Source organism: Theropithecus gelada, chromosome 20 (assembly GCF_003255815.1).
Source record: "Theropithecus gelada isolate Dixy chromosome 20, Tgel_1.0, whole genome shotgun sequence".
Classification (NCBI taxonomy): Eukaryota; Metazoa; Chordata; class Mammalia; order Primates; family Cercopithecidae; genus Theropithecus; species Theropithecus gelada.
In genome coordinates this window covers 15,297,349-15,311,757 of record NC_037688.1, presented here as the reverse complement: position 1 = coordinate 15,311,757, position 14,409 = coordinate 15,297,349, and the positions used below count along the sequence as shown (strand labels likewise).

Below are 14,409 nucleotides of genomic sequence, written 5' to 3'. Positions count from 1 at the left end.
ATGTCTGCTCTTCTGCCCCAGATGAACTGGAGATAGGGGTCTCCAGGGCTGAAAGGGATCTTGGCCTGCCCACCCCTGCCCTGTTCCTTCCCCTCTGAAGCCCTGGTTGCTGGATTTGTCCCCAGAGAAATCACCCGTATTGATTCACAAGACTTTTAAATTTTATTAGTAAAATACAAAATGGCACAGACATTGGTGATGAGGGTTGGAAAAGTAAAAGGATCAACCTACTCTTTCCAAAGTCTTCCTAGATCATCCTTGTCCATGTCCTGCTTGGAGAAACTAACAAAGTCCATGGAAGGGGGACCAGCTGGCCCCAGCAGCTTCCTCACAAAGAAGGCAGGGCCCCATCACAGGGTGCCCCACCCCTGGAAGGCTCTCCCAGCCTGGAAGAGCCAGAACAAAGTGCATCAGTTCCACTCTCACCCTCTCTGAGCTGCCAGAGTGACCCCACCAGAGCCAGGCCCTGAACTTCCTGAATATACTGTGCCACGCCCAGCAAGGGAGTGCAAAGGCCGGGCGGGCCGGGCCGCACAGCGTCTTGCTCTCTATGGACCAGAGCTGGGTTTCCTTCCTCCAAGCACCCATCTGTGAAGGAGTGTTCCTGGCACCTGGGTAGAACCCAGCCCATAAGAGGCCCCTCAGGTAGAGCAAGGGTCACCCTCGGGGACAATCCAAGGGAGAGGTGAGCTGCCCCCAGGGACCCTGAGGGGCCAGGACGGCTGGTGTGGCCTCATCCAGGCATGCTCGAGCCTTCAGCAGCCAAAAAAGGGAACCCCTGACTTTATGCCTGCAACTTCCCCTTTCCCATGTCCCAGCCCCCTTCCCGGGTAGCGTCCCTTTCAGAAACAAACAGGGGCCTCATGGAAATCCCTGGTCCTGTCTGCGATGGGGACAAAGATGAAGGAGAAGGTCTTGGAGGGCAGAGAACAGTGTTTTCAAGGAGTGAGAGAGGTGGGAGGGGAACCCAGGCCTCATGAAAGAATCCGGCGTGTGGGAAGTGGGACCACAAGGGTCTGTGGCCTGGCTGCCTGCAGGAGTCTCTGAAGAAGCATCAGGTGTGTGGCTGCTCCCAGAGCCTTTCCTGGGCTTCTTAGACAGGTGTCTGGAGCCCTCCCTCCTCCCTCTTAGGGGGTGAGGGGAGGCAGAGCTCAGGGTGTCTCAGTGACTGAGCCTGGGCGGGGCCTTCAGGGATGGACTCTGTTCTGCCCACCTCCATTTGGGGGCCCACAGGGCAGGATCTGTGCTATCAACTCACTCCCTCGCAGGCCCTCTGGGCCTCAGGGTCCAAAGACAAGCTAGTCCATTGGCAAGGACTGTCTAAGCTGCTCTGCTCATAAGGACTGTGAGGCTGCATCCAGGGGCTGGAGAGAAGGGCCTCAGGTCAATGAGTGATGTCAGGGGGACAGATATTCCTTACCTCCCTCTTTCCTTTCACAGATGGGAGTACCTTGGGGGGTTGATGGTAGAACTAGAATCAGAACCCAGCCTTCAGACTCAGCACAGTGTAGACCAAAGAAGAAAGCCACCAGATATCCTTATCTCCCCTTCCCACAATGCCTAACCAAGGGCAGAGCCTCACTGGGAGCAGTGCCAGGAAACACCACACTAGCCTCATGCAAGAAAAGACACGTCACTAGTGGGGGCGTGGGCTCTGTACAGAGGACGGGGCTGGGGGAGATAGCACCGCAGGTGGCCGGGGTGACTGGCAACTGCAGCAGAACCAAGAGACACAATGAGATTGCGGGGAGTGGGCAGAGGGCCTGGCCTGATGCTCATGTGTGAGATGGGAGGACTGTAGTACTCACAGGGTAGCATGGGTCAGAGGGGGCTGGGCATAAATAATTGTTCATTGGGGCTGGGATGGTGTCAAAGGGAACCTCTAACCAGCCAGCAGCAGAGGAGAGTTTTGGGGCTGGGGTGAGTTGGGAGACCACCCCCTCTGTCCCTGGCAGGTGGAGAATGGTCAAGGCTGGCCTCCTGGGGTGTGCCTGGGAGCTTGGAGCTTGTGCACCTGGAGGATCCCACCTCCCCGCTCCAATCATCCCAGCTCAGTCCAGGCCCTTGGGTGGGAGTGGGTATGAGGATGAGGGATCCCAGGCAGCTGTCTGAATCAAACAACTAGACACAGGCCGGAGGAGTTCACACGGGCACCAGGACATATGAGTTACTACCACAGCTCCGGGGGATGTAGCGGAGGCCCTCCACCATCTCTCCCGCCATTTTTCGAGGGCAGCCCTGGAGGCTCTGGTAGGCGAACATGGCCACCCCCAGGCAGAAGAGGAGGCCAAGGAAGGCCAGCAGCCCCACTGCCTGCCTCCGGGTGGCAGCCTGGGCGTCAGGGACAGGAGTGATAAGGACGCCCAGCCTCTGGGGGTCCATGGTGGCATGGATGGGTTCCTCAGCTTTAGGGGTCCAGCTGCCTGAAACCACTGGCTCCCTGCTGGGGGTTCCTTCCGAGGAGACAGGGACCACAGAGACGTGGGCCATGCTGCCAGGCCCCCAGTCCTGGAAGGCATCTGTGTGTGCTGGCACGGGACCCATCTCCTCCCGCTCCAGAGAGTTCTCTGGCCTGGGGCTCTGTCCCTGACCCCACACAGGCTGGCCTTCAGACGGAGTGTTCTCCTCTGGGGCTGGGGAGGAAGTAGTGGAGGCCTGGGTGGAGGAGGCCTGGGTGGAAGGGTCCTGGGTGGACGGGGCCTCAGAGGTCTTTCCCTCAGCCCAGAGGCCGGGCCCAGGTTGGTGGGGAGCAGAACTCTGCCACGCGGCAGCAGTGGAGACGGGAGGCACTCGGAAAAGCTCCGTGCCCACAGGCCCTCCATCCTGAGCCTTTGGCGTCGGGGGGAGCCCGGTCCCTGAGGAACCAGTCACGCCCGTCGACTGCTCTGGGGAGGTTCCCAGGGCCGTCTGTGCCTCCCGGGAAGAAGTAGTTGGCTTCAGGCTACTGCTTTCGCCTGTGGCTTCGGGATCCGGTACCGCAGACTCCTCCATTCCCCGGGCAGCAAGGGTGGTCCTGGGCTTCACCAGGCCGATCTGCTTCTCGAAGGTGCCGCCAGTTCGAGTCAGAGCAGCAGCCTGGCGGTCCAGATGCTGCATCGCGTCCTTGACCCATTGTTCCTTCGGGTCGGCACAGAACAGCCTGTGCTGTCTCGTCTCCAAGCTACAGGGGAGAAAGACAGGGATCCAGTGATGTCCAGATGCCAGAAACCCGGGCCAGCGTGGTGTGGGGGCACAGCACCAGTGCTCTGCAGGTGAACACACCTGGCTGGAAACCCTGCCCTCCCACTTAGCAGCTGTGAGGCCACTGACCAGCTGGGGAAACCCGCCCTCCTAGGCTCCCAGGTCCTCACCCGAGAAATGGAGATAGGAAAGCCTCCCATCTGTAGCGTGACCACCCATCCCAGAAAAAATGGGATGCAGGGGGTGCTCAGGATGAGGGACTTCCCATTTTAAAACCGGGAAAGTCCCCAGGCAAACAGGGACGAGTTGATCACCCTACTTCTGTGTTACTGTAAAAAAAAAAAGCCAAATTATGGCTCAGAGCCGATCAGTAATAGCTGAAAATAATAACAATGTTGATAATATTGTTACCATTAAGGCAGGGGGCTCTGGGCTTTGAGTCTCCTGCTGGGGAGAGGACTTCAGGTGAGCTCTGTATGGGGCCTCCTCACTCTGGAACAGGCCTTATGAGACTTCGTGAGTCTTGTTGCTCTTCTCCTTCGGTTTCACAGCTACAGGCTGTGCTCCAGGCCCCTCTCCTCCCCTCCCGATGTGTGTTCACGGGCAGAAGGGGTTAGAGCCAAATATGTGGCAGCCTCATTGGGACCCTGAGTGCCCTCCAAATCTTGAACTTCCTCTGAAGCCGTGTGTGACTGGTTCACCGCCAAGCCCACAGCTCAGAGCTGACAGACGCCCTGGCTCCATGCCACGGCCTGTGCTTGGCATTTGCCCATGTTCAAATCTTACATCCATCCCACAAGGTGGCTACCAGGGTCATCCCCATTTTACAGATGAGGAAACCAAGGCTCAGAGAGGTGAAGTAAAGGCACCTGGCTCCAGGATGCCGGGAAGCTTGAGGAGTCCAGGAAGCAAGTATGACCCTGCAGGCCCCCTGGGCACAGCGATCCCCTCCCCCACTTCCTTTTTCCCTTTCATCTAGAAAACAAAAAATACTTGGGGGTGTCTTGGGGAAGTAAGCCTTGACCGATCAGCAAAGAAGCCAGGCAGGAGAACGCTCAGTACCTTGCCCACCTTAGAAACTGCATAATTGAGGAGAGGAAGTGCCAGACTTCCTTTAACTGAGCCTAGAAAGCAAAGGGCCATTGGCCATTTCCTGCTGCCTGACCCCTAAGTCTGGCTGAGGCTGCTTTAGGGCTCAAAAGTCAGTCCTGGGGAAAGGCCTCAGGGCTGGCTGGTTAGGCAGTACCCAAGAGAACCCCCAGGAGAAGGAAGTGACCAAGATGGCCAGGGTCCTTAACAGCCAGGAGGGCAATGACTCAATCCCTCCCCAGAGTCTCGAAATGACCCTGTTTCCTCTTCTGTCAGATGGAGATAGTGATCTCTGCAGCTCCTACTGACAGACCCTGCCAAGCACTTTATTTATTTTTAATTTAATTTTTTTTTCTTTTCTTTTTTTTCTTTTTATTTTTTTTTGAGATGGAGTCTCACAATATTGCCCAGGCCAGAGTGCAGTGGTGCCATCTTGGCTCACTGCAATCTCCACCTCCTGGGTTCAAGCAATTCTCCTGCCTCAACCTCCCGTGTAGCTGGGATTACAGGCACCCACCACCACGCCCAGCTAGTTTTTGTATTTTTAGTAGAGATGGAGTTTCACCATGTTGGCCAGCCTGGTCTTGAACTCCTGGCCTCAAGTGATTCACCAGCCTCGGCCTTCAAAAGTGCTGGTATTACAGGCATTAGCCACCGGCCCTTGCCAAGCACTTTAGTTACATCCTGTCCTAGCCACACATTTTACAGACAAGGAAACCAAGGTGAAAAAGTAAACAATGGAAGCAGGGCCAGCCAGCCAGTAAGAGGGGAAGGCAGGATTTGCACCAGGTCTGTTAGAGTCTGGAACCTGCATTTTAAGTAAGACCCTCATGCTTTACGCCTACCCATACCACCCCATGAAATATAGTGGGTTCGAGTGTGGGGTAACATGTGCTTCAGTCCAGGAGGAATTACCACTGTTCATGGCTGCTCCAGGCCACAAGCCAGGGCGGCTGCCCCCCCCCAGCCACACTGGGCCATTCAGGAAACCACTCTCCTCCTTAGCCATGTGGCACAGAAATTAAGGTCAGTGAAGTGGCCTGCAGGCCAGGGGCAAGAGAAGCGTGTGCTGAGGCCTTCGCCTAGGAGACCAGGTCTGGGAGGGGAGGTGTGGACATAGATTCTCAGAGGTCTGGGAATAGTTCAAGGGCCTGAAGGGGATTTCAGAGGCCTCGGGGGCAATACCTACACGATTGCACGTTTGCCGCATGATTCCTGGTTCTGTTGATAGTGGATGAGCAAAGCCACAGGTATCTTTGATGTCATCTTGCTGCACGTAATGTTGCATTTCGTCACGCCGTGGTGCTGTCCTGAGTCCAAAGAGGTTCCTGGTCAGCAGGGATGTCTGTGGGCATCTGGCTTCCCAACCCTGTGCCAGATTGTCCTGGCCACACCACCCAAGCCAAAGCTGATCACCTGTACACCCTGGCCTTCAAGGCCTTTGACTCAGCCTCCCTCCCCCGCCAAACTTCTCTATGCCTCAGTTTCACCACCTGTAAAATAGGAACAAAGATAGTATCTACCTCATAGGCTTGTTGTAAGAATAAGAAATGTGAATTCTTATTTACAGAGTTCTTTTTGCCTGGCACTGGCACATATTAAAAGTTTGTTTGTTTGTTTGTTTGTTTGTTTTGAGATGGAGTCTCGTTGTTGTCGCCCAGACTGGAGTGCAATGGCACGACCTCGGCTCACCGCAACCTCCGCCTCCCAGGTTCAAGTGATTCTCCTGCCTCAGCCTCCCGAGTAGCTAGGATTACAGGCATTTGCCACGACACCTGGCTAATTTTGTATTTTTAGTAGAGACGGGGTTTCTCCTTATTGGTCAGGCTGGTCTCAAACTCCCGACCTCAGGTGATCTGCCCTCCTTGGCCTTCCAAAGTGCTGGGATGACAGGCATGAGCCACCATGCCCGGGTTAATTTTTAAAATTAACTGGTCCATTGTGCAGCAGGGGAGATGAATCTGAGAGTGACAGGGATCTGCTAAGGTCACACAGCCAGCAAGTGATGGAACAGGTTCTCCTACCAAGATGGCTGCAGTCTCCACCGGGCCTGTGGCCTTGCCTATCCCCTCACCTCTGCCTTGTTTCTTCCTGCTGCCTTTTTTTTTTTTTAATTAAGAAATAGGGTCTTGCTCTGTTGCCCAGGCTAGAGTGCAGTGGTATAATCCTAGCTCACTGCAACCTCAAAATCCTGGGCTCAAGAGATTCTCCTGGCTGGGTGTGGTGGCTTACACCTGTAATCCCAGCACTTTGGGAGGCCAAGGCAGGTGGATCACCTGAGGTCAGGAGTTTGAGACCAGCCTGATCAGTATGGTGAAACCTTGTCTCTACTAAAAATACAAAAATTAGCCTGGAATGATGGTGGGCGCCTTTAGTCCCAGCTGCTAGGGAAGCTGAGACAGGAGAATTGCTTGAATCTGGGAGGCAGAGGTTGCAGTGAGCCAAGATCGTACCACTGCACTCCAGCCTGGGTGACAGAGCAAGACTCCGTCTCAAAAAAAAAAAAAAAGAGAGATCTCTTGCCTCAGCCTCCCAAGTAGCTGGGACTACAGGTGCATGCTACCATGCCTGGCTAATTTTTTTTTAAGAGACAGGGTCTTGCTATGTTGCCCAGGCTGGTCTTGAAACCCTGACCTCAAGCGATCCTCCCACTTCAACCTCCGGAGTAGCTGGGATTACAGATGCAAGCCACCATATCCACCAATAAACTTTTTAAAAGTGTATAAGTACAACTGCTTTGTAAGAAAGTGGGGTCTGATGAATAGATGATCCTTTGTTCTGCTGTTAAGAGCCAGAATGAGCCTGAGAGTAGTTGCTGAAAGGTACTGAGTCATCCTGCCTAGGAGGGAAGAGGCATTTGAAATTCCTGGAGCAAGAAGAGTAAGGAGAAGGAAGGGTTGGAGATGGAAGGTATGAATAGGGTAGGGGCAGAGTGGGGCAGAAGGGGCAGGCAGTAGCTGAGTGTCACGTGGAGCCAGAGAGAAACCACAGGACAGGACAAATAAACCCAACTATTTAATATAAACATTTGAAGTTGTTTACACTGCATTTCCACCTTTTCTCTTTGCCTAAAATCGCCAGCAATTTTTTTTTTCTGCTTAGCGTGAGCTCAAGGAGGATGAGTGTAAAAATCAAGGAAGAGTTGGAGTTTCAGATCTGGGTCAAGGTTATGTGCAGCAAAAGCAAGACCCCAGAGGGTTTTGCAAACATCTGGAGGCCAGGGCAGTCAAGAGAGCAAGCCGATCTTATCTAGCACTTCAGAGCCTGGGAAACCCCCAGCCCATCCCTGGGCTCCACCAGAACACGAATTGCTCATGCATAAATACTTACATATATACGGCCATGCAAACATACTCCACTTTCCCAAATACAGGCGCATGCACGTGCGCACACACACAGAGACTTTGTAGAGTCTGCTGCTTCCTCTCTCCATCGCTCCCCCTTAGCTTTGGCCCACCCTGCTTTGTGGGAAGGTGGTTTAGGGCTGGCAGGTCTGGGTTGAGTCATCAAGGAGCAGCATTAGTAGCTTCAGGGGGTTGGGGGCTGTGTGCAGGAGAGGCTCCCCAGGTCACAGGGCTGTCCTTTCTCTCTGAGTAACCAGGATATAAAAGTCACTGCGTGGGCTGGCCACCCTCCTTCTGCAATGGGACCTCAGAATGACGCACCTGCAGCCTCCCCAGGCCCTGTTGAGTGGAGCCAGGTGGCAGTCCCCTAAACTGGCCTGCAGGTGTCTTCTTTAGGAAGCCCCAGAAAATACGGTGCCCCTCAGTGACCAGAGACAGGAGGAGGCAAGGGAGGCTGCCCAATGGATAACAAAGAAGGTCCATTCTGTGCACCTCAAATCCAACATGGGGAAAGCCATTACCCACCTTCAGGGCTTTAAAGAGCCACAGAGTCATCCTGTCTCCAAAGTCCCCACTCTCTGCCACAGTCCCTGAATGGTCCTGGCCCAGCTAAGTTCTTGGTTCTGCCAGGAAGATTGTTTAACTAACCTGGGGAGCCTGTCCCTTCTCAGAGCTGAAGTTTTCCTTTCTGTAAATGGAGACAATGCCTCACCCAGCCAGTCATCTATTATCTGTCATAGGAGTGTCAGGAAGGCAGGGACCTCGTCTGTCTTGGTATCACAGTTTCCCAGCATCAAGCACAAGGTGGATACTCAATCAATATCCATTGAATGAAATTAGTCTCAATTTACTTATCTCTCTTTAATGCATCTATCTACCTATCCATCCATCCTTCCACCCACTCTTATCAACCTTCTACCCATTCCTCACCCACCTGCCACCTCCTACCCACCCCCTACTCATCTCCATTCATCCATCTACCCACTCCCTCTCCCCTACCTACCACCTGTCAATCTTCCACCCCCTTTTATCTCACCCACTCATCCATCCCTCATTGTCCCCTCCCCATCCCTTCTTCCATCCATCCATCCATCCATCCATCCATCCATCCATCCACTTCCTGATTCAGCCAACACTGGCTGGAATTACTTTTGAGTATATACAAAAATCTCAGGCCCTCTTATCCTTAACCTTGAGCTCTTTCTCCCATAGGCACGGGTGCTGAGCTTGGAGAGAGTGCTTCCATCCCAATAAATGCCATCAGATCACTCTGCTTATTCAGTCAACCAACAAATGCTGTTCCTCTTGCCAGACCCTGTGCCGGGTGCTGTGAGGTACAGTGAGATGAACAAGGAATGCCTCTGGCCTCAGAAGGCTCCCAGCCTGATGGACAGGTAAAACAGGCACACAAAGTATCAGAGCTTTTTTTTTTTTTTTTTAATTGAGCACCTACTGTGTATCAGACCCTGTGTCCAGCATGTACACATCTGCTCTCTTTAATTCTCAACATCAAAGGGAATTATTATCCTGCAAAGGGAGTATTATTATCCCCACTTCACAGATGCAGAAGCTGGGAATAAGAGAGGTTAAATGTGCCCAATGCCACACAGCGGCATGGTGGCAGAGCTAGTTTTCTACCCAGCCCCTGAACACCCACTGTTCTAGGCTACCCTAGATGCCAGGCGGAAACACAGCGTTCCAGAACATACCACAAATATACTGGGGTTTACATGAGGGAGAAACCACTTCCAACTTCAAATGATCAGGGGAGACTTCCTGGAGGAAGTCTCCTTTAGGCTGGACCTCAAGGACTTCTAAGAGTCTTCCAGGGTCTTAGAAGGAGACTCAGGAAATGTCCTGGGTCACTGGGTGAGGTGATAAAAAGAGGGCTTGAGCCATTCATTGCTCAGCTGTGTGTCCTAAGCAAGTCACTCAGACTCTCTGAGCTCCAGTTTCCTTACTTGTAAAATGGACGTGACAATACCTGCTTCACAGTGTGGTTGTGAGAATAAACATTTTTTAACATCTGGAGCATTTTTCCCTTAGGGCAGGGTTTCTCAACAGTGACACTACTGACATTTTGGACCGGACAGTTTTTTGTTTTGGGGGCTGTCCCGGGCACTGGAGGATGTTTAGCAGCATCTCTGGCCTCTACACATTAGAGGCAAGTAGCTCAACTGAACCAAAAACATTGGGACATTTGTAACAAGTAAAAATGTCCCTAGAAATTGCCAAATGGCCCCTGGGAGAGCAAAATTACTCACTGAGGACCACTACTCTAGAGATATCCAGAGATATCCACACAGCTCCCTCCCTCAGCCTCCTCCAAACTGTGCAAAGCCACCTACTGAGTGGGCTTCCCTAACCCCCTATTTAAAATGTCAGCACCTCTCTTTCCTGTTCTCCATTTTTCTTTTCTCTTTCCCTCCCTCCCTCCCTCCCTCCCTCCCTCCCTCCCTTCCTTCCTTCCTTCCTTCCTTCCTTCCTTCCTTCCTTCCTTCCTTCCTTCCTTCCTTCCTTCTCGCTCTGTCACCTAGGCTGGAGTGCAGTGGCACAATCTCAGCTCACTCCAACCTCTGCCTCCCAGGTTCAAGTGATTCTCCTGCCTCAGCCTCCCAAGTAGCTGGGACTACAGGCATTCACCACCACACCCGGCTGATTTTGTATTTTTAGTAGAGACAGGGTTTCACGATGTTGGCCAGTCTGGTCTTGAACTCCTGACCTCAGGTGATCTGCCCACCTTGGCCTCCCAATATGCTGGGATTACAGGCATGAGCCCCTGCGCCCAGCCACCCCTCTCTATTTTTTGATCACAGTGCCTTTTCTCCTTCCAACAGATCACATTGTTTACTGATTTACTTTGTGTATTATCTGTCCTCTTTAGTTGAATTACAGCACCCCGAGGGCTGTCCTTGGCTGTTTAATTTATTGATGCTGCCCCAGTACCTAGTACCAGGCTTGTCACACAGTAGGTGTCCAATAAGTATTTGTTGAATGAATGGACAAAATGCCCAAGCAAGCGCTTTGTGACATAATACCTTAACCAACAGAAAAATGGAGGAATTTTTATTTAAATTTGACAGGGGCCTGGATCTGACACTCTTGAATTTATCCTCCCATGCCCTCTCCATCCACCCCCACTGCTAATGAGCGGGGTAGGCTATAGGAGCTTAAAACAGATTCGTTTTTTTTCTCTTTCTTGCCAGGACTTGAGTGGGAGTGAATGCGTCAGCTTTTGGAGTGGGGGGGCAATGCTCTGCACTGACTGTAGCTGCAGGTTCGTTATATAAAGCACAGAAGCCTCCTGCCTGACACAGCCCCACAAACCCACATTTGGGGACTGACGCAGCTGCCCCACACTAGTCAGGGCAGCAGCTACGAACCCCCCAGCCTCCCCTCGGGGTCTCTCTGGCTTCCAAACCACCCCCTCATCCTAAAGGGGCTCCCAAGGGCCTCTCGGAGCCATACATGTCAGCCACACATGTCAGCCATACATTCCAAGGTGAGCCTGGTCAAATGCCCAGTTTTACAGGAGGAGAAACTGAGGCTGAGAAAGGTTCCAGTAATCCCCAGGATCTTCCAGTAAAGCCAATGACCAAGATGAGGGCAGAAGCCTGGTTCTAAAGCCTCAGGCTGCTAGTCAGAGCACCCAGAGTCCCCCAGGGTCTCTTTCCATCCTAGCCTAGGACCCTTTCCCCTCTAAGCTTAGTAAAAGTAATCCTCCTTCAACACCCTCTTCAAAACACCCCCATAGGCACTGGAGCCTCATCACCCTCCCCCACTCCACCAGAGAGGTAATAGCTATATTTAAAGATGCAGCAGCTGGGACCAGAGGAGGCAAGACCCTGCTCAGGGTCACACAGCAAGACTGTGGCAAAGCAGCTGCCATCTGACTCCCCACTTTCCAGTTCTCACTGTCCCCAGACACCTCAGGCTTCAGGGCCCAATCCCAGAAAGCAGGCAGCCAGCAGGAATTCGCCTCCACCATCCCCACGTGCCCACCCACCCACGCACCTGCTCCCTGCCCCAGGGTGAGTTTGCTCCATGGAAATATCTGGAAGCTGGGGACTACTTCTCATTTTCCTGGACTTGCTGTGTGCCCACAGGCAAAGTCTCACCTTCTCTGAATGTCACCCTGCCGGATGGTGAGGGCAATCCCTGAGGAGGGGGCTGGCTAGCGGTTCATGGAGGTGGTGTGGCCCACAGAGGTGGTGAGCGTGCATCTGTGCTCTCTTCTGCATTCAGTCCCATGAGTCTTACCCTCTCCTGCCCTACTTGCTGGCTGTGCATCCTCAGGCCAGTTTCTAAACCTCTCTGGGCCTCCATCTTATCCATATCAGGTAGGATGGTCAATTATGTACCCCTACCAGGTCCTGGGCGTCAGTAAGCAAGTGACTAGAGGCAAACGCGTTTTCTACACTGTGCTTGGAGGAGGAAGACAGCATGATGGGTAGACAGGCAGAGCAACTGGGGCTACAGACCAGCACAGCAGCGGCAAGCCCCAACCATGAGCTGCAGTGACCTTGACCTTCACTGGTCCTGGGCCCCCTAATCCTGGGGGCTTTGAAAACAGGGCAGGAGAAAGTCCCAACTGTGGCCTGGCCCAGGGCCAGGGCTGCGGGTTACACATTAATGCTGGTTGGAAAGAGCCAGCCACTGTCAGCCAGGTCCTCCCACCCCAGTGCCCACCAGGAGCCTCTGCAGGCTCCCTCTACCCCCACCCTCCTGGCACACCCACACCTGGCTCCCTTATGCCACCCACACCACCTCTCTGTGCTTCCAGGCACAGCCACTTTGCTCGCTGGGTCAGGCAGATCAGTCGCTGGCAAGTGGAAATCTGTCCAGTGCTGCATCTGGGGAAAGGAAGGTGCCCAGCCCCCTACTGCACATCCCTGGATAGGGGCTGCCACCGGCCTTGAGCTTTACCCAGACAGGGTCTGGGGCCCCTGATGTCAGGCTTGAGGGACAGACAAGGGGCTGGGGGCTCCCCACCGGGGGCTCCCCACCCTGTTCATGCCCAAGTCCAGGCCCCACTTACCAGCCAGCAGGACAGTCAGATGGCAGAGGGTGGCCAAGTGGAGCAGCCACGAGAGAGATATCGGAGCCATGGCTGAGGGTGGGCGAGAGTCCGGGCGGGGGCCAGGGCAGGCGGCTAGAGCCAGGCGGCAGAGCTTAGTGCTGTCCCTTCGCCACCGCCGCCGCCAGAGCTCTGTGGCTTTTTATAATGGTGCTGGCTGCCTCCGCCTCCAGCCCCCGCAGGCAGGAGGGTGGGAGGAGAGAGGAAGGGAGCCAGTGTGCAGCCGCTGGATTCCTCGGGATGTTGCCAAGGAACCAAGCCGGCTCTGTGGCCCTGGGCTTCTCATCATCCTAGGCTCGTCATACTGGGACCTTCCCCGGGAGGCTGTACCGGGCCTGCCTGGGTACAAAGGCCTCCTCTCCTGCCACGAGCTGGGAACATGCCCTAGGATGTGGCCTGGGGCCCTCGCTCCTAAGTGGGCAACACACAAAAGGCCAGCAGGCTGTGGAATAGAGAGCGGGGCGCCAAGGGGCCGGGAGGGACTCAGGGCCCCTCCATTCTGGGTCTGACAAGCTCTTCTTTGATCCAGGGAATGCCTTGCCCACATCAGGATGGACCCCCAAATTTCCCCTCTCAGAATCCCAGGCTCCTGGGGGACCTTGTTGATCTATGCATCTCCAGAGTCTGGCAGGGAGCCTGAAGTCGGCAGGGGCTTGCTGCAGGGTCTGCTGAAAGAAGGACTGAGTCCAGCTTCATATGGATAGATGGGGAAACTGAGGCCCAGAGCCACCCTAGGTCATCCACAGCATCAGAGTGGAGAACCCCCCTCCCACCACCATGATGAGTAGAATGTGGAAAGCTCAGGACCCAGGAGAGAGCCCTGGCCTCCCTGCCTCCACCTCCTGGCCTCCTGCTCCCTGCTGTGCACCCACTCCCACCTCTGCTCTGGCCCCTGCTAGCACAAAGAACAATGTGGCTGCCAACCCATCCCTGATAACTCTGTGGCTCTTGGCTCCTCAGCTCTGCAGCCGTGCCCTGGATAAGCCTTGCCTCTCGTGGGGCCTGAGTTCTCTATCTGCCCAAGGAGAACATCGGGCTAGTGCACTGTGGAGGGGGCTTCCCAGCACTGGCCCTCCAAGGTCATTCTCCATGAGAGGTGGCAACAGGACCACACAGGGCCAGCCAACAGGCTCTCACTGAAGGGTGCAGAGGCTTGCCAGCCTTGGGAGCACATTAAAACACAGTCTCCCTTCATGGCAGCCTTCCCTAAAGGCAATGGCAACAATTCCTGAGACTCTAGAAGAGTCAGCAGCTCCGCCTTGGGCCAGAACTGAGCTGTACTGGTATCTCCGGGCTGCCAATCTGAGGGAAACCGGTTGTGGAGCCAGCATCCCGCACTATGAGCCAGTTGGGTTGGGCAGAGGGGCTACAGATCCCAAGGCCAGGGACCTCTCTCTCCTCAACCACCCCCTACCCAATGGGCTGCCTGGGGCATGGGGTTAGGGGTTAGGAGGCTAGAGTCTTCTTGAAGTAGCAGAGCACCCTTGGCAGGGGCCAAGGTCCACTCGTGCTCAGAGAATCTGTCCTGGCCTGTGCACATGCGAAGCGAGTAGCCTTCTCATTCCCAATGTCCAATCCGTCTTTTTATAACTGAGGAAACTGAGGCCCAGAGAGGGACAAGGAGGGATAAAAACTGAGGTTGTGTTCTTTCTGCTCTGTTTATGTAAGAACAAAGGAGGAGGCCAAGTGCAGTGGCTCACACCTGTAATCCCAGCACTT

The 14,409-nt window shown here is 54.2% G+C and overlaps 1 protein-coding gene across 3 annotated transcripts; it reads right to left on the bottom strand.

Moving 5' to 3' along the window:
* Nucleotides 1-139: 139 nt before the first annotated feature.
* On the bottom strand, nucleotides 140-12,839 carry CX3CL1 (C-X3-C motif chemokine ligand 1). 3 transcript variants are annotated; one of them, XM_025371128.1, is made up of 3 exons: nucleotides 12,652-12,839; nucleotides 5,459-5,579; nucleotides 140-3,160 (listed from the first exon to the last, which is right to left on the bottom strand). In XM_025371128.1, exons 1-3 carry the CDS (start codon nucleotides 12,719-12,721, stop codon nucleotides 2,143-2,145), a joined length of 1,209 nt encoding a protein of 402 aa, XP_025226913.1. In that variant the 5' UTR covers nucleotides 12,722-12,839; the 3' UTR covers nucleotides 140-2,142. The 3 variants fall into 3 exon arrangements, with proteins under 3 accessions (XP_025226913.1, XP_025226912.1, XP_025226914.1); XM_025371127.1 differs by having other exon boundaries at nucleotides 5,459-5,597; nucleotides 12,652-12,790; XM_025371129.1 differs by lacking the exon at nucleotides 5,459-5,579.
* Between the last annotated feature and the right edge of the window lie 1,570 nt (nucleotides 12,840-14,409).